General features: G+C 56.4%; 11 protein-coding genes across 11 annotated transcripts; 8 read left to right on the forward strand and 3 right to left on the reverse strand.

Moving 5' to 3' along the window:
- Positions 1-553: 553 nt before the first annotated feature.
- SCHCODRAFT_02704935 (uncharacterized protein) lies at positions 554-2,985 on the forward strand (the record flags this gene model as incomplete). Its single annotated transcript, XM_003027956.2, has 3 exons — positions 554-1,265; positions 1,323-1,732; positions 1,783-2,985. 3 exons carry the CDS (start codon positions 554-556, stop codon positions 2,983-2,985), a joined length of 2,325 nt encoding a protein of 774 aa, XP_003028002.1.
- A 2,078-nt stretch (positions 2,986-5,063) lies between these two features.
- Positions 5,064-7,724, reverse strand: SCHCODRAFT_02704936 (uncharacterized protein; the record flags this gene model as incomplete). The annotated part of the gene is made up of 7 exons (XM_003028239.1): positions 5,064-5,506; positions 5,562-5,788; positions 5,846-6,265; positions 6,314-6,473; positions 6,510-6,798; positions 6,855-7,416; positions 7,468-7,724. 7 exons carry the CDS (start codon positions 7,722-7,724, stop codon positions 5,064-5,066), a joined length of 2,358 nt encoding a protein of 785 aa, XP_003028285.1.
- An 836-nt stretch (positions 7,725-8,560) lies between these two features.
- SCHCODRAFT_01070470 (uncharacterized protein) lies at positions 8,561-8,814 on the forward strand (the record flags this gene model as incomplete). Its single annotated transcript, XM_050340972.1, has 2 exons — positions 8,561-8,621; positions 8,678-8,814. Coding segments are annotated over 2 exons (198 nt in total), but the record flags the coding sequence as incomplete, so codon positions are not given.
- Positions 8,815-8,868: 54 nt separating this feature from the next.
- Positions 8,869-9,160, forward strand: SCHCODRAFT_02671571 (uncharacterized protein; the record flags this gene model as incomplete). The annotated part of the gene is made up of 2 exons (XM_050346631.1): positions 8,869-8,985; positions 9,035-9,160. The coding sequence occupies 2 exons, from the start codon at positions 8,869-8,871 to the stop codon at positions 9,158-9,160; spliced, it is 243 nt and encodes an 80-aa protein (XP_050198138.1).
- Positions 9,161-9,247: 87 nt separating this feature from the next.
- SCHCODRAFT_02514430 (uncharacterized protein) lies at positions 9,248-10,048 on the forward strand (the record flags this gene model as incomplete). The annotated part of the gene is made up of 1 exon (XM_050343314.1): positions 9,248-10,048. One exon carries the CDS (start codon positions 9,248-9,250, stop codon positions 10,046-10,048), a length of 801 nt encoding a protein of 266 aa, XP_050198139.1.
- Positions 10,049-13,453: 3,405 nt separating this feature from the next.
- On the forward strand, positions 13,454-13,915 carry SCHCODRAFT_02704938 (uncharacterized protein; the record flags this gene model as incomplete). The annotated part of the gene is made up of 3 exons (XM_003027957.2): positions 13,454-13,592; positions 13,643-13,710; positions 13,763-13,915. 3 exons carry the CDS (start codon positions 13,454-13,456, stop codon positions 13,913-13,915), a joined length of 360 nt encoding a protein of 119 aa, XP_003028003.1.
- Positions 13,916-16,324: 2,409 nt separating this feature from the next.
- Positions 16,325-16,615, reverse strand: SCHCODRAFT_02514725 (uncharacterized protein; the record flags this gene model as incomplete). Its single annotated transcript, XM_003028240.2, has 1 exon — positions 16,325-16,615. The coding sequence occupies one exon, from the start codon at positions 16,613-16,615 to the stop codon at positions 16,325-16,327; it is 291 nt and encodes a 96-aa protein (XP_003028286.1).
- Positions 16,616-16,771: 156 nt separating this feature from the next.
- On the forward strand, positions 16,772-16,981 carry SCHCODRAFT_02466790 (uncharacterized protein; the record flags this gene model as incomplete). Its single annotated transcript, XM_050342659.1, has 1 exon — positions 16,772-16,981. A coding segment is annotated over one exon (210 nt), but the record flags the coding sequence as incomplete, so codon positions are not given.
- Positions 16,982-17,731: 750 nt separating this feature from the next.
- On the forward strand, positions 17,732-18,783 carry SCHCODRAFT_02713408 (uncharacterized protein; the record flags this gene model as incomplete). The annotated part of the gene is made up of 6 exons (XM_003027958.2): positions 17,732-17,819; positions 17,876-17,966; positions 18,018-18,195; positions 18,281-18,386; positions 18,632-18,690; positions 18,745-18,783. 6 exons carry the CDS (start codon positions 17,732-17,734, stop codon positions 18,781-18,783), a joined length of 561 nt encoding a protein of 186 aa, XP_003028004.1.
- A 3,715-nt stretch (positions 18,784-22,498) lies between these two features.
- SCHCODRAFT_02515010 (uncharacterized protein) lies at positions 22,499-23,498 on the reverse strand (the record flags this gene model as incomplete). Its single annotated transcript, XM_003028241.2, has 2 exons — positions 22,499-22,940; positions 22,999-23,498. 2 exons carry the CDS (start codon positions 23,496-23,498, stop codon positions 22,499-22,501), a joined length of 942 nt encoding a protein of 313 aa, XP_003028287.1.
- A 532-nt stretch (positions 23,499-24,030) lies between these two features.
- On the forward strand, positions 24,031-25,283 carry SCHCODRAFT_02671579 (uncharacterized protein; the record flags this gene model as incomplete). Its single annotated transcript, XM_003027959.2, has 4 exons — positions 24,031-24,221; positions 24,274-24,342; positions 24,393-24,476; positions 24,527-25,283. 4 exons carry the CDS (start codon positions 24,031-24,033, stop codon positions 25,281-25,283), a joined length of 1,101 nt encoding a protein of 366 aa, XP_003028005.1.
- Positions 25,284-27,314: the final 2,031 nt, after the last annotated feature.

A 27,314-nucleotide genomic window follows, 5' to 3' on the forward strand; every position in this document is an offset into this window, starting at 1 on the left:
GAAGTGCTGCGCGTGTTTGCCATGTGCCGCATGACTTGTCTGCCCGCCGCCATCGCCTCGCCACCATATATTTCTCTCTGAGCAATGGCGTTGTGTCTCGCTGTCAATTGGTCTTTGTCGCGATCGCTCCTGACCGGGGAGGCATGCTGACTTCCAGCCGTCCAGTTGCAATGGCAGGCGATTTGGCGATGCAAGCCAGGTACCTATGCCCCTATGTCCTTTACTCTGCCAGTATCTGACGCAACGCGGCACAGGGCGATTCGATTGCGCACGCCACCGAACTGGATCGATCGCCTCCTCGGAGCCGGAGCCTCCATTTCAAAGATGGTGATGCTACAGCCGTACACCCCTGCTCTTCCACGATCCTTGTCTGCACCCGAGCGGCTCCTAATCGCGAAAATTGTGACCCCGCAGCCCCATTGGTCTCCCCGTTCACCCCTCTTCCCCCCACATCTTGTTCATTGGCGGCGCAAATTGACGGCATTCTGCATTGCTTCCCCCCTGCTATCCCTATTCACCTAACTCCCTTGTCATCGACGCTCTTTGTCGATAGATGTCCTCAGAGGAGGGATCACTTGCCGTGCCTTTGCGACGCAGCAGTCGAGAGAAGGTCCCCAGCAGCGATGGTCAGGCCTCCCGCGAGTGGCTGGAGGAAGATCGCGCCAGCCGTGGTGGCGGCAGCCGAGGAGGTCGCGGTACTCGCGGTACTCGCGGTGGTGGCGGTACTCGCGGTACTCGCGGTGGTGGCAGTACTCGCGGTACTCGCGGTGGTGGCGGTACTCGCGGTACTCGTGGTACTCGCGGTACTCGCGGTACTCGCGGTACTCGCGGTACTCGCGGTACTCGTGCCACTCGCAGTAGCCCAGGAATCGAGGAGGCCAGCCAACCTCCACCCTCCGCTACGTCCAGCGTTGCGACGCACACGTCTACTACAAGCTCGCCATCAGCGGCAAGTGTCGATCCTGCGCATGGCGAACAGGTCGGTATCACCGCCAGCGGACCCATCACGCTCGGTCCTACTGCTGTATCATGGGAGGGGTACGACTCGGACCTGATGGGCTGGGTGGCCAGCACGGACATGTCCCGCTCGTCGTCGCCAGTGCCGGCGGCCAACGACTCGGTCGATGAGGCCGCTGGTGGCTTTCGCGAGACCTCTGCTGCCTCCGCGCCGCCCCAGTTCTTCCCGGACAACGCGGAACGTCAAGCTCATCGCTTGACTAACGCAAGTCACACGGGGAGGAACCCATCGAGCGCCAATGACTCTGGTGCGAATGCGTACATAGCTCACCCGATACGCCACTGACGTTGTGTACATCTTGCAGAAACTACATCCGCCCTCGTCGCTCCTGCGCCCACCGTCTTCATGATCACCATCGTTCATCCGCCTCTGGCCCCCCGGGTGTTCGAGATCCCTTGCCCGCACGCTTCGGCGCCAAGTCTGCGGATGGCTTTGGTCGTTGCTACGGAGAGCGATTCTGCGCTACGGGATGCGATAGCCTCACTTCAGCCGTTGACGGAGTTCATAGTCATGAATCTGACGAACCACACACCTGGTACTCCAACATCGCCTCCCTATCGCCCACCGACACCTACTCTCGCCGCCTTGTTCGACATTTCGAACCGTCATGTGGGATCGGCACTCCAGCCGCTGGAACTGTCTCACACCCGTCTTGACCTTGCGCTGGCACGCGCGATGGTGTTCCCAATCCAAATCGTGCACGTTGACCTGGAGGTACGTTCCGTTACTCATTGTGACAGCCTTACCCTTATCGACAACTCCAGCAGCCGTCAGCAGTGTCTTCAACGCCCGACTTGATGGCGCTTCCTCCCATTTCGCCTTCTCCACCGTCGGACTGCGGCGCCTCACCTGTTGCTGACAGTAGCCTGCCCGATCCCGCTTCGCTGCGCGAACTCCGCCTCCGCGATATCCTACGCCGCCGGTCTTCGGCTATGGAGCTATTCCCAGCACCGGAAGCCACCGCGGACGCATCTGCACCCCCAACAAACTCAGACCGCTCAGACGTTGGTTGGGCGAGCACCTACTCTGCAGGCCACCCATCGCCGCTGTCCATGCCGGGCGAGCCTAATCCCCCTGTGCAACTGAGCGAGACTACACCTATGATCCCGGCAACCGCCTCGCCGTCACCGTCAGGCGAATCTGACGCTCATGCGTATCCGAGGGAGACCGCTCCTACGATCACGGAGGCACGGTCGCCGTCGCCGCCAGGCGAATCCAACTCCCATGCGCATCTGAGCGCAACCGCACCGACGATCACGGCGGCTGCCTCGCCGTCGTCAGCCTTGGCGATGGCCGGCAGCGTGGCCTTTCAGTACGCAACACCTCATGCGGGCGTTGCTGCGACTTCGTCGACAGGCAACAGCGGTGTTGCCATCTCAGAGCAAGTGCAGGTTTACCTGGGTGGGCGGTTCACCGCGGATCGTGAGCGGCACCAGCGGTGGACGAAAGCCAGGTACGGTACGCTATACATAGCTTTGCTCGACCTTCGCTCGGTCGACAAAGTGTGTAACGCACTAGGCATCTCTACTCAGCGCCACTCCAAGCGGTCAACATCCGTCTTCTTGCCGTCGGGGGAAGTCACGGTGACGGAGGGCGACATAGCAAAGTTTTTCGGTATCCAGCTCGGTACCCTGCGCAACTATCGCACCAAGGCCAATTTGATGAAGAACACGCTGCAGCAGCTCTCGAACGCGCAAGCCCTTCCGTCTTCCTCCCCGGCATATGCGTATGCCACCACCCAAAGCACCTTGGTGGACTGCCTGCGCGCGGCGCTGAATGATGAAGATGTCCTGCTTCCAACCACCCATTCGCACTATAACACCCCTGAGAACTCTGTGGCCGCCCGGACGGTGGCCGATTGGTCCCTGGCGGTGGTGGAGAAGGAGTGCTCGCGCGTGCAAGAGCACTTGGGCAGGTTGTCCGCACGGACGGCGGTCGACGATGGGGGTACATTGGGAGTGGTGTAAGTTCGGACATGTAGGCAGTCAGAAAGTAACCATGCGTAGCGTATATATTGATTTGTGTTTCTGTCGGGGTGTATTGAAGGTTGTATGGTACGAGCAACACGCAGGTCACGGCAGAGCCATGCCTTGCCGCCAGTCGAGCGAGCGGCAAGTGTGGGAAGGGCGACCGTATACGGAAGGGCTCCCCTGGGGAGCCAGGGGAGCCCTTCCTTCTTCGAATATGAGTGGACGTCGGTGTCGTGAGGGCATTGGCCTCAACCACTCAGTCATCTCATTGATCGCTCAGCTCAGAAAACAGCTCATTAAATTGTGACTATAAGGCTCGAACCTCCAATGCACTTCCTACATCAATTACGCAGGCGTCCACTACACAATGACATGGTGCGCCATCGAGTGACACCATCGCCCTCGCAACCCACATTGCGTGGTGGCGCACCTGCAGAGCTTGACAGCCGCGCGCGCAGTCCTCACCCCGTCGCTCACCAGATGCCCTCTTCCATCCACTGGATGGTGGCAGCCGCGGCGCGACCGACGAGCGCATCTTCTCGTGCCCGCCGGACTGGTTGGAGGGCGTCAGGAGGCGCGGAGGTACGAGATCCGCATCGCAGGAGACATCATCCCCGTGCGCCAGGTGTGCATTGTGGCGAACAGTCGCGCGCACCGCAGTTCGCAAGGGCGGGCAGGCAAAGGCTGGGGTTGGAATTGGGGTGAACATGGTAGAGGGGGAAGCGGCGCCGGCCACCCACCATGTGCAGGCGCTACTGTTCAAGCCGCGGAACCTGATCGCTCGCTGAAGCACCGTCATACGGCTGAGAGTGGCGTTGGCACTGACTGATGGTTATGGATCGCACTGGGCCGCCGCCATACCGATGCGTGTGGGCTGTAGCGCCCAACGGTCTGGTCGTGCACTGCCTTCGATCTGGGTATGGGGGAAAGGTGTTTTGAATCCGCTTCGCCCGTTGCCCGCGTCCCGGGGGAGTTGTCTGAGCGCTCCGCCATGTAGACCAAACCATGGTTGCCGTTGGTGGGCGGAAGGAAGCGCTTCTGCGCCATGTATCAGCGGATGCAAAATGCGAGACAGGCGCGGGCGTACCTCTGCGTACCTGCCGTTCCATAGAGGAAGGTTGAAGTTCGGCATGGACCAGGTCGTGGACAAGGCAGGAGCTGCGATGGGATCGGGTGGGTCAATGTACTTGCGCCCCGTTGACTCGCGCGCACCTATACGTTCCGCATCATTGGCGACGGCGATGGTGGGCGAGCTCGCGCTAGCGCTTGGGGTGGTCGCGGGTGCTGGCGACGCTCAGACGCGGAGCGGCGGCGCCTCGAAAACCCTTGCCTACGCAGAGCGTTTGCTTCCGTGGCGGCCGTCGCGTTGGTCTGGGCTGGAGTGTGGGGCTTGATTCCCGAAGTCAGATAGCAGGTCGCGCTGGTTCACCCCACGGTGCAGGAGCCGAGCCACACAGACCGCGCGTCGACGGCGTCGCTGATGTCGCCATCCAGTCTCCGGGTTATGGATTGTAGTTGACAGCCTGCGATCAGCATGCCTCGTCTGCACGAAAAAGGGGGTCAATGACGACGACGAGTGAAAATTTCGGGCCTTAATCCATACTTGCGAGTCTGCTTCCGACCGCCCCCCCCCTCGGATGTAGCGACATCTCAAAGATAAGCAAAAGAGTGGCAGGACATGGGGACCATAGAGGGGCGCGGTTGGAGTGGTCGCGGTGATGGAATGTCTGCGCCGGCGGCGTGAAAGACAGGATCAGGCGCGAGGCTCGTAGCACACACGATCACGTGACCCACGCGACCATGTTATGGTCGCGTGCTGGGACGAGACTGGGAAGCAGCAGCAGCCAATTGGCCCGAAGCACAAGGAACCAATCTTCATACGGTCTCTCACTGGCTCTTCGACGTTGAGAGCGGAGGGGAACTAACGCGCTTAGGGCAACGCCGCCCATGCTGACTCATGGGTAAAAACTGGCTCACCTGTGCCAGTGCTGAGGGTGAACCGAAGCCTGATACAGGACGCCATGGAATGCAAAGTCAAGAAGTAACGCATGTATCGTGTAAATGTAGCTAATCCCTCAACGACGCTTGGTGGTTTTCTTCCCCCCGGCTTTCTTTGCGCGCGGCGCGGGGGCCGGCGCGGGCGGCGTATCCGACGACTCGTAGTCCCGTACGTGTGTGTCGTTGAAGTGGTCTATGCAGCCACGGAGGTCGACGACATCGCCCGGATGCTGCCAGTCAAGCCCCTTCTCCACGCCTTCCAGCAAATACTCGCGTCCAACCGTGCGGAATGAGGCACCAACCTTGCGTCGCCTCAGCTGTAGTGCGATCCTGTTCACCACCGCTTTGGCCAGTTTATCCACATCGCAACCTCCCTCCTCCCAGTTCGGCCGCGCCAGCCGTTTGCGAAGGGCGATCTCCTCGGCGTCGCACGTCTGCAATATACGGTCGTCCATCCGAATGTACAGTTGCGGTTCGAGAAGCATAAGCGTCAAAGCGATCATGGGTTTCCGGTACACCACTGAGGCGCGGTTGGTGAGCTATGCGTTCGCTGCGAGCGGACGCAGAAGTCTTACCGTAGCCGTTTCTCAACCGAGCTGGCAGCGCGGCGGCCATGGAGATGAGCATCGTCTGCACAGAGCAGGCGTGATCGTGGTTGGTGGACTCGATGTCGGAGTTATGAACCTGGCAATACCTCACGAATTCGGTCAGGTGAAGGTGCCCGAAACCGAGGATGTGCGCCCCCGCACTCGCCGTGTGAACAGGCGTCATGACGGTGTGGACCACTCCCGGAGGCTGAAAACTAATCAAAAAGTCCAAAGTCAGGCGCGTCTCGCAAAACATAGGGAGTTGTACATACACCATCATCCCCGCAGACACGTCGAGCACACATGCGTCGATGGGAGGCTTGCGCTGGTCGGCCGGGACGGTAGGGTCGTCCGTCTCGCCCCACGTATCCGTGGCGGCGTCCAGCACCTGTCGCTTGAACTCAGCGACCATCTTCTCGTGCTCGCGTTGCGCCTCGTGCTGGCTCCACGTTTTACTCTGGAGGACAGGCTGGTAGCCTCGGGTGACGATCCATATTTTGCGTCCTCCACCTCGTATTTGGATAGATGTGGCCAGCCCGTCCGCATCGTGGTGGCCCAGCGTCACGAACCGCCCCGTATGCAGCAAGAACCAGTTCTGGATGCGAAGAAAATCGACGACGAGGGCGTGCGGCGCGGTGTAGTCGAACGAGTGTGACCTTGCGTTGCACTCCAGCGCGCCGTCGCTGAGCACACTGCGAAATGTCAAAATCGAGCGCGCTCCTCATACTGACGACGCTTACTCGGATATGTAGTCGCGTTGGGCCATCGGGACGGTCAAATCCAGTAGGCAGCGCACTATGCCGGAGTCGCCAAGCCAACTCCTAAAGTCGACCAAAGATCCAGTCACGTATGGGTCCATTTCGTGGCTACGGCGCTTGCTGGCATCTACGCGGGACGGCTCTGCACATGACAAACATGAGGACGCGCATAACTCACCGTGAAACTGCCGTTTGGCAACCAGGTTGGCGCCTAAGACCCCGCGTCCCGGCTCCTGACCAAGGTAGGGCAGTTGCAGGGCCGGGTCGTCCTCCCACGAGTTAACACGACAGGCGGCATCCACGCTATCTGGGTAGTTGTGTATCACGACGACTACGCCTTGCGACATTCCTTCATCTACCACTTTCGCGGTCTCCTCGTACGTGGAAAACTCGCGATGCCATACCATGTCCGGTCGATCGGTGGACATCTTATAGATGTCGGCCGCCTTTCTCATCATGTCTTCCTCCTGGTAGGAGAATCAGCGGGAGAACGAGCTTTCGAGAGGGTGAAGGCGAGACCCACAAATGCCAATGCATTCTTCTCCCAATCCTTATCGTCGGTGAGGTATGGCGCGCACACTCGGAGACCGCTTGCAAACTGAATGTCCGGCACCGCAGGGGGATGGCCGTCATAGGATGTCAGGTCCATCAGCGGAGGGGGCAACTCGCGCCCGATATGAGTCCCGATTTCGTGCGGGCGGCGCACAGGCGAGCGACCGCTGGACGAATGTGGCGTATCCGCATAGGAATCGACCTCCACCTCGGTGGCGTGTTCTTGCGGCGGCGGTTCCTGGGTGGCTTGGGGCGAGGGCTCGTCGATATCCATCGAGGGCTCGTCGATATCCATGCTAACGGGCTGCTGGTCCATCGCTGGCGCAGCATTCTGCTGAACCGCAGGAACTGGAGTGAGCGTGGGCAACTCTGGACCAGCTGCATCGCGCTCTCGACTCAGCTCATGTATCGTCGCCCGCGCTTGCTCCAGTTGCTGGAAGAACAGATCCCGCTGCCCTTCTACCTCAGCGAGCCTAGCCAATGTCCGTGTGTGCTCCTCCTCCTTTTGCCTTGCTTTGGCTTTGCGCCGGACGCTTGTTGACACGTGTTAGTTTGTTCATCTTCAAGGCATGACAAGTACGCACTACTTTGCGTGTTCTTTCTCTGATTGCGGGGTCCGGCCAATTGCCACTGCCTGGGGAGCGTCCGGCGTCGCCATGTTCATGTGCTGCCACCTGCGTTTGCTTGACTTCGGCGCACTGTCGTCCGTGATCGGCGATGCGTTCGGGACGGGAGCCTCTAGTCCTTCCTGCTGGCCCCAAGGTGTCGACTGGGGTACAGCACTTGATGTCGAGGGTATTTCTGACCCGGGTGGCAAGTTACTGATGCGATTGGAGCTCATGATAAAGGGATGTGTGAAGAGCGTCAGCAAAAGGCAGGGCTCCCCTCCGCCCAAGTCGAAAAAGGAAGGGCTCCCCCTCCACGTGGGTCAAAGCGGGGATATCCCGGCCCGCCTCTCTGCACAGCATCCGACGCCCACGCGAGTCCTTTCTTACAGACCTACCGAAAATTCACGCTGCAACCGAACTCAGCCACTCCTGGAAACGACAACAGTGTCGGATTTGGCATGACATGCAAGCGCATCTCTCCGCATACGCTGTGCAGGCCGCAAGCTCTCTTTGGCGGTCCATCTCTTCGCCCGATACGATCTCGAAGACGTGCCTTTCGGAGCTGAGGGGCCGCGGGTGCCTTCCCACCCGGGTATTGCAGATTCCTGATGTACTTTAAGGATACCCGAATGGTACCCCCGTCGGTCATCAGCTAGCGATGCGCGAGCCCCGATAAGCGCCCGCGGCCGGACCAAACTGTCCTGCTTTGCTTCTGCCTCTCAGCACGCCTGCACTGTGGACATGACACCCAGCAAGCGATCCGCAGACCATATAGGTCACCCATCGGCGCCTCCAACCAAGCGTGCGTCTGCGATCGATCAGCACTTCCATCCCATAGTGCGCGTAGAGGAACCTACAAACCCGGGCGCCTACGTCAAGGCCTTGCTCAATGCAGAACAGGCATACGTGCTGGACGTCGTCGTGCGTGAGCGACAGAGCGTGTTCTACACAGGCTCAGCTGGTGAGCCGCTTCCATTGGACCTCGCCCCGACATCGCTTACCAGAATCAGGCACTGGGAAGTCTCTCCTGCTGCGCGCAATCATCGACGCGCTGCGACGCAAGCACACGGGCAACCCCGGCGCAGTGGCGGTCACTGCTAGCACAGGCATCGCGGCGGCGAACATAGGAGGTAAGCTATCCAAGTGCGGAGGGCGCAGACGTCGTTCTTACGTTGTGAACTTTCAGGACAAACTATCCATTCGTGGGCGGGCTTCTCTGAAGCCAAGCTGGGTAAGCCCGATGTCGCGGGGGAGGTGAGAAGATCCGCGCCGCAGGCTGTGGAACGCTGGACGTCCGCCAAAGTGCTGATCATTGACGAAAGTACGTTCCCCCACCGCTCCCCAGCGCCGTTGGCCTAATCCAACACCTCAGTCTCCATGGTACCCGGGCTGCTTTTCGACTGGTTGTGCGCGGTTGGGAAGAGCATGCGGCCAGCGACAGGCTGGATGCCGTTTGGCGGCATTCAGCTCGTCGTCACCGGTGATTTCTTCCAGGTAATGCCTGCCTCATGCCGTATCCTGCGCCATGTTGATGAGCTTTCAGCTACCGCCCGTCAGTCGCGCGCGAATGGACCCGGTATTCGCCTTCGAGACGAAAGCCTGGCAGGAAACCTTCTCGCGCGTCATTCAGCTGACCCAGGTGTATCGCCAAACCGACCCCAGTGTGTGACTTGTTTGTCTCCCGCGTCGCCTGCGCGTGCTGAACGTACTTGACCACGCAGAGTTTGTGACCATGTTGGACTCGCTGCGTAACGGCATGGTCGACGACGCCATCTGCGAAGATATTCGTGCCCTCGCCCGCCCTCTGCCGGATGATAACATCGCGCCAACGGAACTCCTGCCCAAACGAGACGAGGTGGAGCGCGCCAATTTCCGGCGTCTGTCCACCCTCAAAGGACAAGCGCACGAGTACATCTCCGACGATCATGGCCTGTTACAAGGCGCGCCGCTGGTCGCCATGCTCAATAACCTACCCGCGCTGCAAAAGCTATCGCTCAAGTACAGCGCCCAGGTGATGCTGGTGAAGAATGTGGACGAGAACTTCGTCAATGGATCTCTCGGTCTCGTCGTTGGCTTCACGCGTGTCAACTCGACCACTCCTAGCATGCCTTCGCCCCAAGCGCTTGACTCGGCGGGCGCTACATCCAGTCCCAACAAATTTGGCCTCATCGGTAAATATTACTGCCAAGGAGAAATGTACCCGATCGTCGAGTTCAGCACTCCAGCGGGCAAGCGGCGCATGATTGTCGCGCGGGAGGAGTTTCAGTTGGAAGGCGAGGACGGAAGGGTACTTGCGCATCGTACACAGGTACGATGTCTGTCGCTGACTGTCGTGCGATCGTGGCGTATGCGTGGCTGTGGGCTGGTACTGAGTTCTGGCCGACGACAGGTCCCTCTCATATTAGCTTGGGCGCTATCGATACACAAAAGTCAAGGTCAGACACTATCACGGGTCAAAGTGGACTTGAACCATGTCTTCGCCCCCGGCAAGTGCTTGCGCGTGCATAGTGAGGCTGGAGAAGCATGCTCACAACTCCTTCAGGTCAGACGTATGTAGCTTTGTCTAGGGCGTCCAGCCTAGCAGGCCTGCAGGTTGTCAACTTTAGTCCCTCTAAGGTACGCCGGGCGATTGTCGCTCGTGCTGCCCTGTGTTCCCTGATGATTAACCGACGTGCGGTATAGGTGCGCGCCCATCCCAAAGTCGTGGAATGGAGCCGCCGTCTCGAGACTGTACCAAACCGTCCTGCGCAGCCATCGCAATCGTCGCCACCTTCCCAGCACCGTCTCAACTCGCCGTCCGGCACCCCATCGCCGCCCGATGCAGCGGACGCTGCAGACTCTGCTCGGTTAGCATCCCCAGAGTCAGTAGCCAGGACGGCTGAAGACCGCGTGTCATATAACAACGCCATTGGCGAGGGGATCGAACCTTCATGAAATCTATCACTCGAGCTTCCACAGTTGAATAAAGAGTCGAGCAGTTGAATAAGGGGTTGAGCAATAATACACTACATGCAAGACACAAAAATATATCTGAAAGTGCTGTAAAATTACTCCTGATATTACTGTTATTAAAAGTCTCAATAATTTCAATTTGAGGGATATTGCTGTGAACCCATTCACAACATAATCTGGGTGATTCAGAACAATACATGATGTGACCATGTCACATCCTTTTTTGTTGTAAGCTGCCTTGCTAATTAACAATGAATTTACAGGTCAAGTACACTACTTTGTCTTGCAATATCTTTCACCTATGAATTGCACAGTTGTGCAGTGTAGAAATGCAACTGCAAATTTTTTTCGCCAGAGTCTGTGCCATAGGTTTACAGCTATTTCAAAACTGCTATAAATCACAATTACAGCTACTCCAAAGTAGTTGTAAACAAGGTTTACAGCTGTTCTGAAACCCTTGTGAACTGTGTTATACATTATATGGGCAGTATACTGTACCTACATGTATGAAGGCAACCATCCCACAACACAACCCCTTGGTTGTGTTGCACATATCACAGGTCACAATGACTTTTGGGGCCGGAGTCCCTCCCAAAACGGTAAATTTCGGTCAGAAGTTCCATTTTTGGTGGCCCAGCGTCAGCTGGGCCACTTCCCGGGTCTCTGGTGTGGGTGATATATTGTTTGGAAAAAACCTGGACACCAAAACAAAAAGCATGGGTGATATAGTGTCCGGAAAATACCTGCATACCAAAATGGAAAGCTTGAGGCCAAGTTCACTCGGAAATTGGAAGCTGAGTGTCGACCGCGCGGATTTGCGAAGATTTGGAATGGACTTAGTCGTGGGGTGCCCTTGTCGTGACCTGCTTAGGGCTCGCCATCGCTACATGTGGATGGCACTATGTTGTTGCCGTTTCCCGTCTCCCGCCTCCCCCCTCACATGTGCCAACTGATGATCTACGGCGACACCGCCTCGGCGCTTCGCTGCCTCACAAAGTGGTCCACAGATAGCTAGTACAGTGTATGATACCTCTTTGGGTGCATTCCAGTGGCCTGAACACTGCTATGTAGGCTGTTGTAGTTGTTGTGAGTACCGACGAGGGGCGCATCAGAGGCACATGGCAAGTCCCAATACAGGTCAAACAGAACACATGTACCGGCACGGACGCACTTGACTAGGGAATGAGTTACAGATGGCACGTTGAACGACTAAGTCCCTTCCAAACCTTCACAAATTCACGCCCTTGACACTTAGCTTCCGATTTTTGAGTGAACTTGACCTCAAGCTTTCCATTTTGGTATGCAGGTATTTTCCAGACACTATATCGCCCATACTGACACATTTGTAAAGTGCATTTACAGCTGTTCTAAAACAGTTGTAAAGTGGGTTCTTAAATATTCTGAAGCTGCTGTAAACTAGGTCTACAACTATCTCAGAACTGCTGTAAACTAGGTCTACAACTATCTCAGAACTGCTGTAAACTAGGTCTACAACTATCTCAGAACTGCTGTAAACTAGGTTTACGCGCCTTGTTGACCCCTGGTAGTCGCTACATACAACCTAGTTGCCACCGTGTACGTTGCTGCAGGGCACATCAGAGGCGCACGGCAAGTCCCGATACTCAAACAACCAACGTCCAACAGAACACGAGTACCAGCCCGGGCTCATTCAGCGGTAGGATGAGTCACAGATAGCACCTTGAGTGACTGAGGCCCCTCGCGACCATCACAAATCTTGTCAGTATACTCTCAGCTGCCGAGTTATGGGTGACCGGACCCTCCAGCTTCTTGTTTTGGTGACCAGGTATTTTGCGGATCAGTATATCGCCTATACAGCTGTTCTAAAACAGTTGTAAAGTGGGTTCTTAAATATTCTGAAGCTGCTGTAAACTAGGTTTACAGCTATTTCAGAACTGTTGTAAACTGGGTGTACAGCTATTTCAGAACTGCTGTAAACTAGGTTTACAGTTATTTCAGAACTGTTGTAAACTGGGTGTACAGCTATTTCAGAACTGCTGTAAACCATGTTATGGGATTGTGAAGCTGAGCAAGTGAGCAAGTAAGCAAGTGAGCAAGTGTGGCAATAAGACAAGCAATGACTATGATGGATTTGAGTGGAAAAGGATGGCAGGGAGTGCGAGTGGAGCCAAGATGCTAGCAGAATGAGAAGAGGGCAGTGGTGCAAAGGTGAGGCTAAATAGACTATATCTGACATGGTGAAACTCAGAACAAAAAACATGCCACCACGTTCAGAAACTCAACCAGCGATGTTTGTACAGAGTTTGGTGTTAGGCCCAGCTCTGGCTCGCAGTTTGGAGACACCATCTCGGATGCGGACGACAAGGATTGTCAGCAAGGATGCGGATGAGCGGCGGCAATGAATAAGAAAGAAGAAGAACAGATAAGATTTGAGAAATAAGCAGAGGAAGTCCGAACAGTAGAGTCGAGTAACAAGGATACCAAGTCTAGTGAGCCTCATGTCTAAGTCGGCCTTAAGTACTAAGGCCTAGTCCTAAAGGGGAAGTGTGATAAGATAAGAGTAGGTAGGCAATGAGAGGGATGGTGAAAGGGTCATAACAGTACCCCCCCTCTATCAAAGACTCCCCGAGTTGAGTGCTGGGGACTTGGCGTCGCAGTGTCGGGGACTGGGGTTCAAACGGTGTTGGGTCACGTGCATCGGCTTTTGCTAAGGGCCTCGCAGGGGGAGGCCGTCTGCCTTTGTTGGCGAGTCCGTCGCGTTCGTACGCCTGCGGCGCTCCGCCTCCCTGTTCCTAGCCCCTCCCCCCTCCGTAGCCAGTGGGCTCCCCATCCTTGCGTAGCCGAGAGTGGTCATGCTGGCTTATCGGCCCTCCGATTGGCGTGGCATAGGCGCGGATTTGGCATGTTCCCCCGCGCTTCTTCCCGTGCTGAACACGTTGTGTGCTGCTCTCCGTGCTTGAGGTGTTTCAGACCTGCCTTTTGAGGGGTTGTCTGTGCCCCGCCCTCTTTGTCCTTCAACATCCCAAGCGCCATGTCTCCACTGGTGAAGTCTATCCTTCTGGTCCCCCTTCCTCTCTCCCATCTTGCTGGTGCTCGCGCACCTATTTCCCACCTCCAGACCTCCTTCCCCGAACTGGGAGTTGCCCGCCCTTCCGTTTCCGGCGCGTTTGGTGCGTGATCTATTGGCAAGGCAGTGTCCGCGCTGACCGTTGGTACCCAGCCCCCTCGGTGGCGCCTTCCGTGGAGGTTGAAGGAGGTGGATCGGGTGTCCCCCATTCTGCGGCTGAGGTGCGTCCTCCTTGTTTTTGGACCGCATTCGCTGCTGATTGCGATTGGGTAGGAGGCTGCGGCTGCTGGCCAGTCCTGCTCGTTCACTGACTCTGCCCTTCGCACCGCTTTTGATCGCGCTGATAGCACTCTCTCCGACGTTCGCACCCTCCTTTCGTCCCGCGAGGTCGACCTCCAGCGCTCCCAGGAGGAGTCGGCCTTTTGATTTTGCCTGCTAGACGTGCGAACTCCTCTGCATCGTCTGTGGTGTGGCACGGGATGAAGATCAACTGTTTGGTGAGTCGGCACACCACAATGAGGACAGCGTCGTAGCCTTTGGACAGTGGGAGCTCGACTATGTGGTCTATCAAGATTGACGACCAAGGTCTCTCACCCACCGGCAGAGGCTTGAGTTCACCAAAGGGTTGGTGGCGGGCTGACTTCGATCTTAAGCAAGTCGTGCAGGTCGTGCAGTAGTTGTGTATGTTCTCTCGCATGCCCGGCCAATAGTACTCTCGCATGACGTGCTTGAGCGTGCGCTTCACCCCTGGGTGTCCGCTGAGTTGGTGATCATGGCAGCTGCAAACCATTTCTAGGCGCAGCGAGTTGTGGTCGGGGACATAGATGCAGCCATCTCGGAGTAGCAGACCCCCCTCGCTCATCTTGAAACTCCCGTCTGGCTGCTTGCACGCCTCCTCCTTACCCCTTCTCGCATGTTCGTCCTCGGGAGCTCGCCGGATGTGTTCCAGCTCCAATTCCATGTCAAGAAGGTGTAGGGTGCAGATGCGCTCCGCTGGGATCGCTACTCGCGTGTTGAAGGCTTATGCCTTGGCTTTGAAAGCTTCTCGTGGGTATATGTCCGGGCGACGCGTGAGGGCGTCAGGCTTGCCACCAAGTCATCCGGGCCGATAGTGAATGACAAAGTCGAAGGTCGACAGGTACTCAGACCATCGCACCTGCCGCTTGTTCAGCTCTTTCGACGTCATAAAGTGTTGTAGGTTGTGATGATCAGAATAGACTTTGATGCGGTGCTTGGCTCCCTCTAAGTACGGGCACCAAACCTTGAACGCTTTCACGATGGCAGAGGAGTTTGCGGTCGTAGATGTCGTAATTGCATTTGACAGGGAAGCAGGTACAGGCGTGGAAAGCCACCGGGTGCAGCTCGTTGTTGGACAGGTTGAACTGGGAGATGATCGCCGCAATGACCCAGTCGGAGGCATCGCTCTCAACAACAATTGGTAGGTCAGGGTTGAAGTGCTGGAGGATAGGTGCCTCCGTGAACGCGGCTTTCAGGAGGTTGAACATCTCCTCGCACTTCTTGTCCCAGACCCATGCGTGGTTCGTCTTTAGGAGCTGTGTTAAGGGGTGTACAATGCCCGAGTAATTGTCGATAAAGCACCGGTAGAAGTTAGCGAACCCTAGGAAGGCTTGCAGCTCCCTGATATTCTCGGACCGCGGCCAGTCCAGCACGGTCTGCACCTTCTTTGGGTCCATTTTGACGCCCTCCGGGGTGATGATCATACCCAGGTATTTGATCTCTCAGACGTGGAATTCATATTTCTTGGGTTGAGCGTGCAGGTCGTGGTCTGCAAGGCGTTGTAGCACCTGCCGGACGTGCTCCTCATGGTCGGCTTCATTCTTGGAGTACACCAAGATGTCGTCGAGGTAGATGACCACAAAAATGTCCAACATGTCGTGGAAGATGTCGTTAAATGAAGCGCTGGAATGTCGAGGGGGAGTTGGTCATCCCGAAGGGCATGACGAGGTATTCGAAAGATCCGTAGCGCGTTCTGAATGTGGTCTTCCATTCGTCTCCTTCGGCGATGTGTATGTTGTTGTATCCCCATCTTAGGTCGAGCTTAGTGTACACCTTAGCGTCGTGCAGTCGGTCTACCAGAGTTCCAATGGGAGGTAGCGGGTAGTGGTTTTTCCGCGTTATCTTGTTCAGACCTCGATAGCCGACGCAGAGTCTCAGTTTGCCGTCCTTCTTTGGTGCGAAGAGGACGGGCGCGCCAGCAGGGGAGGTTGAAGAGCGGATAAACCCCTTCCCCAGCATCTCGTCGAGGTACTCTTTCAGCGCAGAGAGCTCCCGCTCCGACATGTTGTAGATCTTCCCAAACGGCGGTACTGCTCCCTCCTCTAGCTCAATTTTGTGGTCATGTTCGCGATGTGGGGGTAGTTCCTGGGCCATCTCTTCGGAGAAGACCTGTCAAAAGGCGTGGTATTGTGTGGGTACGTGTCGGAGTAGCTCGTCCTTGCTCCCGTCTCCTCCCCGCACGCGGAGTTTCTTGTCCTCAACGGTGCCTCTCAGCGTCTCAGAATCTGAGCCCAGGCACAGGTAAAGGAGATAGACAGGCTCGCCGCGGTCAATCAAGTGGGACATGGGTACTGCTCCAATTAAAGAGAACGCAGCGTGCTCTGTCTTGACGCGCGGCAGGTCGATCTCCTTGTTGTAATCGGCAGGCTTGGGCATCGCTAAGATGCTGGTGGCCTTGGGTTTCTGCAAGCGCTCGAGGCTGTGTGGTTTTTTTCTCCGAGGTTCTCGCCTACCCATGTACTTGGAGGGACGTTCGAGCTTTCCTGAGCTCAGGGCGTGGATGGTGTCCACCAAGTGCAAGCGGCTCTGCTTATTCTGCTATCTTTTGCGCTGTTTCGAGTTTTGCTGGTGTGGCGAACTCGGCTCGTCCCAGGCGAGATCCCTGGCTGCGGGTTCTGCCTTGGGTGTGGTGGTCTCCTCCAGGAGTATGCGCGGGTCCTTGGGCGCTTCACCTATCCAGTCCGCCTCATCGCACGGCAATTCCTTGATGAGAGTGACACTGCGTAGGCGGACTTGGGGCTCGAAGACTACTGCACGCAGTGTTGGCGCTAGTTGTATCGTGAGGGAGTTCCAGTCAATAACCGAGTTGTGTTTTTGGAGCCATGGCATGCCCAGGACTATGGGTGTGGAGGGGTGCAGTCGTGTGATCAGGAAGTTCTCCGTCTCCTGCCATCAGTGCCAAATTACATTCCGTACCTCTACAGATCTAAATAAGAATTATCCAAAATGTTCTCAATCTATGACAGGAGCATCCGGTAGTACCAAGAGTTCGCCTACGTATGCTGGTATTGCCTTGAACGCACTCCGTGGGGGTTTGCAGCAAAGCGCCAACCCCGGGTATGCTTCCTCAACGCTGAAGACCATGAAGCCTTTGGGTTCATCCACCTGAAGGACATTGTGCGCCCTGCACACATTGTTCCTCCATTTGCAAATGACAAAACTGACGAATACCTTGTGGGCAAAACTATCGCCCAAGCACCCAGTGAACATAGACTCGAGACCAGTCCTACCGCGCTGGGTGCAGGACCCAGAAGGCAGAAGGCAGAGGCAGGAGGCAGGAGGGACACCTTCAGTGCCGGTCGGAAGGATTGGACTGAGCAAGGCAGAGGTAAGGGAACACCCAGCGTGGGGACTGGAGGATCTCAAGCACTCTTTGGCATACGAGAATTTATTCCCACGCTTTTATGCGACTTAGCGAACTTTCGTTTGAGCTCCGCGTCTGCAGGGGGTTACCATCATGTCGTCCGCTTGCTTGACACTCTCCGCACCCGGTGACATGCACAGACTCCACGTCAGACTCGCGGTTTACCTGCACTCAGTTGTTTCAGCAGCAGGACGGTCTATATTCGTGTGCTCCTTGAGCGGTGCCCGTGCTCAATGTTCCTGGCCTGTACCCAGTGCTTGTGATCTGCTGCGCATTGTTCCACTATCACTTTGTAGGAGATGCTACCCGATGACCAGAAGATCATCCTGATAACCAGCCTGCTCAAGGAGTCCTACTAGGTGCGCGACTTGTGCAGTCTTTTTGGCAGGCCGGGATGGGAGCGAACACAGCCACAAGGACCAGTGGCATTTGCAGAAGGGTGATTAAGGCGCATATATGCGCAGTGGCAGAGCTGTGAGGGGAAGGAGGAGTGAATTGAACCGTACAATATTGCATCTCAGCCTCAAGGATGAAGGCTAGATCATCGACAATGCCTTGGTAGCCATAGCCGCTATATACGAATGGAGGGTAACAACGACAACATCAAGCGAGCAGCGAGCCTTCATCAAAATTTCGCTAAGTCGCATAAAAGCGTGGGAATAAGTTCTTGTACGCCAAAGAGTGCTCGAGATCCTCCAGTCCCTGCTCCGGGGGTTCTGATCCAGCAAGTGTCAGCTTGCTTTTGGCTCCGGAGCAGTGGACTGGCTTGCAAGTCTACGGTGAAGAGGAAGACTGGCAGTTCTATTATGTGTGCATGTGAGTATCTTTGCAGTTGCTAAGTACTGGTCCTAACTGACTCACTCATAGGTTTGCGGACCGCGTCACTCTGATGCGCTTCCGAGGAGGTGGTATTGGTCATTTAATTACCCGAGAGGCAACGCGGAAGTTTGAAGAGGCAGAGTGCTTGGTGGGCTTCCGTCAGATCCCCACAGGAGAGGTGTCCGAGGATGTCCCGGAGTTGAGTGATGAAGAGGGCGAGACTGAGGTGCCTGGGGAGGATGTCACAGATGGGGAGGGGGCGGGTGACGGTGTCGAGGATGCCGGAGAGTGCCTTTTCGGACGGGGATCAGGGGTCTAGCGATGAGGAGGTGGAGGAAGTGGGGGAGGAGGATGGTGTATGGGAGGACAACAACGAGGGGGTGGCTGACGACCTGACAGTTGGCGACCTCGGCTACGGTCATTGGTAAGGTACAGCTCGCAGTAGTACTGTAAGATTACGCACCTTAGCTCTTGCACCAATTGACTCTCTTCACATGTGAGCTAGGCTCCGTGATCACGCTGGATTCGACTCTGAGCAACCCTAGCCAGCCTGATATGACGACCTGCAATGGGCATGCCATGAGAAGGGAACGGGGCGGCGCATCAGGATGGATCCGCGTGCGGACCGCCTTATCCGAGCTGACAACGGTCGGCCCTAACAGGCCAGGCTGATAATCAGCATCAGGACCGATCCGGTTCCGGTAATTCTCGCGATGCTTGCGTAAGTTATTTTTCAAGCACCGTCTCTGCTGCTGTCGCTCATCTGATGTTTCAGATCATCCGCGCCTCTTCGGTTCTTGAGCAGAGCCTTTGATAGCTTGTGTAAGTTTTCCCGGTTCCTCCTCAGCTATCCTGCATCGCGTGGCTCGCAGCGCTCTCGCGGGCTCATTCATCCTGTACGATATCCTTATAATAAAGGAGAGTGATTAGTCAGCAGAGAGTCAAATCAAAGAGTCAAACGGTCACACTCAAACGTCACCCGTCACGCTTCAACTTCAAGTCAAGCCGGGAGCACGGGGCCACGCGTACGTGCCGCGCACCAGCGCGGCGCTAGCGTGGCACCATATAGGTAGCCATTCAAGCCCGCCCGCGGTACACGGGCTATCCAGCTAGTGATTTGTATATCTAGTCAACTGTGTGATAGTTACAATAGAATAAGATGCATACTGTACTTACCTGTATGGAAGCAACCGTCACGGTCACGGAGGCCCGGTTGCGTTGCAAGGGTCACGGGTCACGGTCAGCTTTTTGGACTCAGGACCTGCCAAATATGGCAATTTTGGCGCCAAAAATCGTCGAAAAATCAATATTTTCGCCTCGGTCACGGTTCCGGGACGCCTGGTTGCCTCTGTCGCGCATGTCACGGTCGCCGGCTGGTTGCTTCCATACAGGTAGGTACAGTATGTCTCTCTTCTTTGGAATTTGTTGTGAAGTGATCTACAGATGAACCCCTTATAAATCATACCCACCGGAGCACTTCCGAGGCTCGACTGTTTGCGACGTCTGCCCTAAAAAGTATGTAGAAAGAGAGGAAAAGCCCTCAAGAACTATATCCAAAAGAAATTCTGACCCCGGTATGCCTACAACGAGCCTCGGAGGCGCTCCGGTGGGTATGACTTATAAGGGGTTCATCTGTACTACAACATCAGAAAACAAACAAGCTTTTATGGAGGTTTTGGTGCTTTTCGGTGAATAAATCTATCCTCCCGACCAGGCGGGCTGAACATCCCCAGACATCATCTCTAGCGTCGGCTGATACTCCATATCCTAGGACGTGCAGGGAAAGTATCCGGCGACGTTCTCGGCAGGAACAGTGAATGTATCTCGGATCCCCTCGCAGGGAGAACGGTTGGGAAATAAGAAACGCACGGTCTCGGATCTGCTCGCAGGACTCCGGCTCGGATGTCGAACAGGTATCGTTTCGGCGGGGTGGTGTACGGCACATCCGACTAAAGTCCTGACTCACCCGACGTCGACGCGCCTCCCCCGAGCCAGAAACATCACTAGTCACCGGCGTCGCTGACCCACCGGCCAGCCCAAAGCGGCAGGTCACCAACCTCGGTGACCTGACCCGGGGGCCAGGGAGTCCGGCTGGGGTCTCCACGTTCTTCAGCAAGTACTATAAAGACTTTGTGCTTAGCTAGAACGTTGACTGGGAATCGATACAGACGCAACCACACAGCCTGCAAGAATGCCCTATCTACAAACAGTATCAAAATATACTCCGCCAGATGTCTGAGGATGTGGCGCTGGAGAGGATCTAAGTCATGCCCAAGGGCATTGACACGCTAGCGCACTTCCTCAAGACCAGACTCGAGCACATTGAGGAGGAAGGAGGAAGGGGCGAGGCCGACGCGCACGGCGAGCAGGCGTGGAGGTTGATCGTAGGTCCACAGGCGGTGGTCGGAGGTAAGCACAGCCTTGAGCCGGCGCGCCGATCGCCAGGAGAGACGAGCGATGATCGAGAATTCAGAAGGCGTTCTGTACGATGGTTGTGAGCAACGGAGTGCAGGGCGTTACGACGCGCTCGCACCTATGCTTGGGGAACCCGGGCTCCTTGTCGCTGGTCCTCTGAGCCTTGCGAGGACAGCCCTCAGTGGCGGAGGCTGCGAATTCTCCGTTAGATGCGCCAGATTCGTCACGAGGGGAGATTGCCATTGTCGAGCAACTCTCGACGATTGGACCAGCGAGAGATGTTCTGCGTCCACCGACAGTCCCACTTCCACTTGAAGACCCTCGGCGGTCGCTATCGCTGCTCATGGAGCCGCTGCCGCTGCCGGCGATGTTCGGGCTCAGCTGTCGAAATGTTCACAATTTGCCGAACGCGCGCACGCAGCTCACGCACCTCGTCGAATAGATTCTTCCTCTCGGTCTTGAACCTACAACGATGTAAGTTCTTGAGCCACGACGGCGCGCGTATACGCGCACCTGCATAGAAACTCCGGCACGACGACGGCCGAGCTGGAGGGGAGAGACCAAGCTGGAGCGGGAGATCCAGCGTGGAGGGGGAGGGCGCTGTGGAGGGGGAGGGCGGCGTGGAAGGGGAAGGTGATCGTGCTTCGGTCCAGAAGATGCAGACATGTTGCGCTCGAGGGCGATCTCTATGAGCGTGTCAGCGAGTGGACATGCCTGCCGCGTCCGCCCAACGCACCGAGAGTCAGTCATCCTCCTACTACGGCAGTCGGATGCGACGGACGTCCTGAGGGAGAAAGCAGGGAGGCCGAGGGTATCCTGGAGGGAAGGCTGCGAGGCAGGCGACGGCAGGCGTCTGCTCGGCTCGATAGACCGTGGCGGTACATTTGGCGGTGCAGAACGTCCGACAGGCTGAGCTTGTACGCTCCGGCGGTCCAGTGCTCCCGTCGTGCTACTCGAGCGCACAGACGAGCGAAAGACAGCGGGACGCCGACGGCGAGCATGCACGGAGATAGGCGGTACATCGCTTGAAGGGGAGGGGGCGCGTTCGAGGCGCAGAATCCTGTGGCCAGGTAGGAAGTATCTTGGCCACCGCGGATCCGGTTACTCGAAGGGACAGTCGTCATCCAAGAGGCCTTGATGAAGGCTCTGTCCGAATGATGTGAGCAGTGGCGCCAACGACGCGCTATTCCATGCAACATACCATGCCATTGATGCCTAATTTCCGCGTCCCTAGGGATCTCGACCCATAAGAAGGGCAACAGATTGCGGACTCTCCAAAACATGCGCTAATTTCGTCAGAATTGAAAGTTGCGATGTCCAGCAGTTGGCATGAGGGCCGCGCCTTCTGAGAGCGTCCTGCGCCGACGGAGGGTCCCCCGTGATCACTATTGCACCTGCTGCCCGCCTCCCCCCGACTTCGCAGGGAGGAAGGGGACCGGGCATGGATGGTCGAAATCTAAGCTGCTGAAGTGTTCAAACAGTACCAAAAACCCGCAAGCAGTTTGCGCACGTACTCAAGCGATACTAACATGCACTACCTTGCTATTCTTCAGCCTTGCGCGCAGCATGCTACGCCCGAATTCTCCAAGCACTAGCGTCGTGCGTGACGGCGAGCAGCAAAACGTGTTTTCCCACGGGCATGACCAACGATCAGTCGGATGATCTGGGTACGCGACGTGGCACAGGACGTCTTGTTTCCGACTGAATCTCCTCCTATATTCGAATAGTCCGTACTTGAATCCCCAATTTCATCTGACTCCAATGACCTTTACTTCCCGCGGCCGTTAAACACGACTGGGGAATATGCGCTGCGGGCCGCAAAAATGGCTACCTGGGGCCCCGCTTCAGGGGCGCTCTGTCTTAATGTTGCCTTGGGCACGATGGATGCGTGACTGTTGGGCATTATTCCAACCATGTGAACCGAAACGAAGGGCCATCGATTGGAAAGCAGTATCATGCTGTTCCGTCCACTCGTTCCGGGTCTGTATGACTCTATGGGTCCAGCTATGTCAGACGGCCCAAGGTTTGCATCCGCCACGGGCCAGTAGGCTTAGTATTCTATCTGTGACCTAGTCCCCGTAGATAGGTAGTGGGATAGTGCGACGACCCATGCCTCATGCAGACGCGGAAGCGAATGCATCACGCAGTGCCTCCAGCGCTTCGATTCGACCCATGATCACATCAATGGCCTGCGCGACAATGCCGCTCGCCCACCAGCCGCCTTCAGATACCTGTTCCATGAGGCGGATACGGCGTTCCATCAGCTGTGTGAGTCTAGATTTAACACCCACACTTGCGAGCATGAGATCTGTCTGCGAGCCCCGAACGAGTATAAATGAGTAAGACTGTTCGCGAAGTTGCGAGCTAATGGTTTCGATCGCGAACAGCTCATCGTGGAAGTCCGACAGACACCGTCGAATACTCGCGAGCATCTGCAAGTGCTCGCAGAGTTGGTGCCGCATGAGACGCACAAGATCCTCCTCCAAAGTGACCATAGCAGCATGGCGCGACCAGGAGGCCTCGGCATACGTATCATCGCGGAGGTAAGCAACGGCACTGCAGCGCGCAAGCATATCAGAGCTTCGTTCAGCTGAAAACATTCGCGCATACTCACATGCTTAACAGCGCGTTCACCGAAACCCATGTCCGTTGCAAGTCCTGGGCGCAAATTCGGCCCTCCGAAGAAAGACGAAGCAGTAAGTGTACGAGTGGAAGGCCGTTATCGACGTCGATGGCAGATACCAAGAGGGATAGATGTTCCAAATGCAGTTGTAGAGTACCCAATCCGACGCGCAAGGGATCGACCGTGCCAGGACCACTGGCTCGGAGAGCATCCAGCACGACTGTCAGGGTGACAGCATGGTTCCGAATTAGAGAGTCACCAGGAATTGAATTGGCTGGGGAGTGCGGCACAAAAGCCCTAAGAGCATCCTCGGAGTCGTTGAAAATGTGTAGCGCAGAGTTGATAGGTAGCACGCGAGCCTCTTTGCGAGACAGATACTCTCGACGGTGTTTGACGCTAGAGTATATCTCATTGCTGATGAGAGGAATGCAGGCGGCGATGAAGAGCGCACCCAGTATGCATGCTCTATACAGGACGTGAGAGAACCGCATGGTATGTGGACACCGGTGAATGCAGAGAAAAAGGTTGGGGTACGGTATTCGCAGGCACCTCTCAGATGCTCGCGGGCGCAGTGTAGGTCAAGGTCCGCGTTTTCGAGGAGTTCCTGCCAACAGGTTGACGGAAATGTGCGGTGGAGGAGAAGTTGCGGTGGCGAGAGGCGCCTTGATCAATTGATCTCAAATAGGCAAGTTGTGGCGAATGACTCGATCGGGCGACGGGCCACTGCCCAAGCGATTTCTTGACGCACGACCCCGATAACATTCATCACCAAAGGCGGCAGGGTCAGATAAAACGTTCTGCGCTCCTTGTGTGCGATTTTTGCTCTTTCTTCCTCGGCGTTGCGCCGTACCGGTGCTGCCCTTGAGGCATGTCCGACACGTGTTTCGGACCGCGCAACTCGGGCCGTGCAGCGTGGCCATGCCCATTGACAACCGGTCTACTCTTCTCTTTGTACGGCCACTCCTTTGTCAAGTTTCGTGACATATATCTCGCAATGTGCTTTCCACTTCGTCCACCTTCCGCATGCCCTCCGGATCCTCAAAATCCTCCCGAGTCATTTTTTACCCCATCCGACGCGATGGGGAACCCATCGTCGCCCACATTCCTCTTCGAGCCCAGACATCCTTCGCTTCCAGCGTTGGATCCGTCGAGCTGATGCCTTCGGCCTCGCGGTCTGCTCAGCAGCGCGCTCTGCGCCGTAGTCGATCCAGAACGTGCGTTCTACATGCGCCGACCCATCTTGATACCCTGACCTTGTCCACACAGCGCCCCTTACATGGTTCCTCGTCAACCAGCACCAGGTACCTCAAGAGGGTTGGGTCAGCGTCATCCTCGGTGTGTATCTCTGCCGCGTCGCAGTGATGTGATATCTCATCGTAATTCAGCGAGCGCACGGCTGGTCCGTCGCGCCTGGGCGCTGCTCGAGTGAAGATCGAAGAGGATGATGATGCGCATGGAGATAACACTCAGTGCGTGCCGAAGTATATGGAAGCGCCATGATAACTGATCACAACTATAGTGAAGCTGGTGGACCCGCCCCTGCTGCGCCCCCGAGGGTTACCCGTCCCTCTGGCGCTCCTCCGGTGGCACCGCCAGTAGCGCCTCTGCCGCCTCCGGCGCCACCGGCGGTAGCTGATGTTCCCGCTGCGCCTCCGCTGCGCCTCCCCATGCCCCCGGCTGCTGCTGTACCTGCCGCGCCTCCCTTCGGCCAAGGTCCTCCCGCTATGGCACCTCCTCAACCCCCTGCCGTACCTCAGGTTCCCCCTTTGCAGGCGGCTGTGCCTCTTGCTCCCGCTCCACACCCAGCGTTCCCCGCCGCACCCGCAGCTGCAGTACCTTTTGCGCAGGCGGCTGCAGCAGCTCACCATGCTCTCCACGACATGTACGAGACCGCGCCCAATCAGACGGCCATCTATGGGATGAATTGGAACTGTCTCTGCTATTATCGGCATGGGATCCGTGGGCAAGCTCTGCCTGAGCACTGCCATCCTCCGCCGCTTCCAGGCCACCTTCGCCCTTTGGAAAATGACAGAATCTTCGTCATTTTTGTCAACGATTTTGATCCATGGTCATTACCGCAGATATGGATACACGAGGCGCAGGATGGCGCTGATGCACAGTGGCATCGTACACAAAATGGCTGCCGCCGGCTTGTGGACGGTCGATCCTATTATCTTTGCGTCGATAGAGATAGGTTGGCGGTGCGCTGGTTATCACATTCTTACTATAAAAGGGTAGAGCTTGCGCGTAAACAACCGAGACGTCTTCGTCAATAGTTTCTTACTTTGCATTACACGCGCTTGATTCTATTTTTCCTATGACTTTTCGTACTATATGATTATCTCGTATGCAAGCGTCGGATGTGCTGATAACCATAGGTTAATATATTTCAGAAGCGTGCGTAAATTACGATCGTGGTTTCCCATTCCCGCCTGCGTGCGAGCCCTCATCGGGGTCCTTATGCTTGCCTGAGAACGCCTACGCGTATGCTGTGACTATGGCCGAAGTCTTGCACGACGGTCATGAGCGGGAGTCGTCGAATCGCGCCCGTTGGCGCTTCGAAAATGCGCTCCTGAGCGACAACGACGATATCATTCGTTGGCCGTGTACCGCTGATGCCCGTCATTTCACTGTTGTACGACTCAGGCCCCAAGCGTCACTCATGCAGTTGCGGTGGCTCCACCTGACTGAGCCTCCTCCTTCGTCTTGTGAGATAGTCAGTGGGAGCGACCATCAGCCGAGTCTCCGGAGGATGGGGATGGCGCCGATACATTGTACGTCTTGCGCGAGGGTTAGCCATGCAGTTTCGAGGAAAATATTGGAAGTGACGCACTACTTTCACTCGATACTTCGCCCTCTCCGATCATGGCCTGAAAGCAGTAGACCCGGGGGCTCGTCATGCCCATCCCTCACTGCCTCTCGATGCCACATCCTGGCGGCTCCCAGGAGCAAAGCAAGAATGGCAGCGCCAATGCTGGGTAAGGGCTCGTATCGGCATATGGGCGATCAGTCATTTCCTAAGAATCAAAAGGCCCTTGCAACGCGTTCTTGGGCTCCCTAGGGCCGGTCGCAGAAGATCGGGCATCTGTCCTTCGAGACGTCTGGAAGTCTCTCTCATTTCCTGCGAGTGTCGCCAGCGCTATAAGCAGTAAGGACGCGGGAACCGGTAACGTACCTTCCGGGCGCAGGAGCAGAGGACGGGTATTTTCCGCGCGACTCCGCGCCTTCGTAGCTACCCTCCTCCAAACGGAGGCCGTCTGCCTCGGCATCTCATCCCCGAGCTTGGCCAGAAGACTTCGCTTGGCACACTCGGTTATAAACTTCCTTCCTACAACGCCAAATTGTGGACATTCTACGTCGCACGGAAAAGTACTTGGCAGTGCATGATGAGATACGGTCCTTCGAGATAAGCAGTCAGACATACCATCTGTGGACAACGGAGACGAGCTATGTTGAAGGGCAATTCCTGGTTGCTATGGTGTGCGACCAAGATTTGCGCGCTCAGCCGTGGATATCGTGAGTAGCGAGTGGCACCAGTAGGTCGACGGCGAGGCACCCTCAGCCTTGCTCTATGTTCCACGGGAAGGCGACGATCGCGCTCCTCACTCTACTTCGCAGACTTGACTCGAACAGCATTCGCGCGTACCCAATCCGCACTCGCAGGTGTTCCTCATTCCCTCTTCACCTTCTTTTACCTTATCTTCACGGCGCGTCCGGCGCCTAGAGCAGCGAACTAGGTAGCGCGTACTGTTCCACATGCCCACGTACAGACTACTGGGCCCTCGCGAGAAAGATCAGTACGCACTTCACAGAGCTAGACAACGTGTGAAGGTGCCCACCTTCGAGGGATCACTACTCCCCCTCTCATATCCTCCACAGCCTTCCGAATAAACCTTCATCACGGCTACTTAACCTGCAGAGGACTGCGAGTGAGACTCGTCAGAGCGCCGCAGCGACGGCGGGTCGCCTCCATGGTAGACCAAGGTTCAATCAAGCTTCAAGACGTGGAGCAAAAGTAATCGATTTCTGCTAAACTTTGGGAGGAGAGCTCAATTCATGTTCTGTGGGGTAGGGGATGGGGAGAGGGTAGAACCGCTGAAGATCAATGGCGTACATATCGACATGACTTTGCGGACGAAGCGATGATCAAAAGTAGAAAGACCTGCGCATATCTTTGGCTCATTCTAGGGGCGCCGACGAGTCAACTAGAGCAGAAGGTCGGTGATGATGGTTGGCGCAGAATCTGTTTGCGTCACGTGCTCGTTATCTGACGTCGTATCTCCTTTTGGACGCGGCAGGGTCGGTCG

This window comes from Schizophyllum commune (genome assembly GCF_000143185.2).
Source record: "Schizophyllum commune H4-8 unplaced genomic scaffold SCHCOscaffold_11, whole genome shotgun sequence".
Classification (NCBI taxonomy): domain Eukaryota; kingdom Fungi; phylum Basidiomycota; class Agaricomycetes; order Agaricales; family Schizophyllaceae; genus Schizophyllum; species Schizophyllum commune.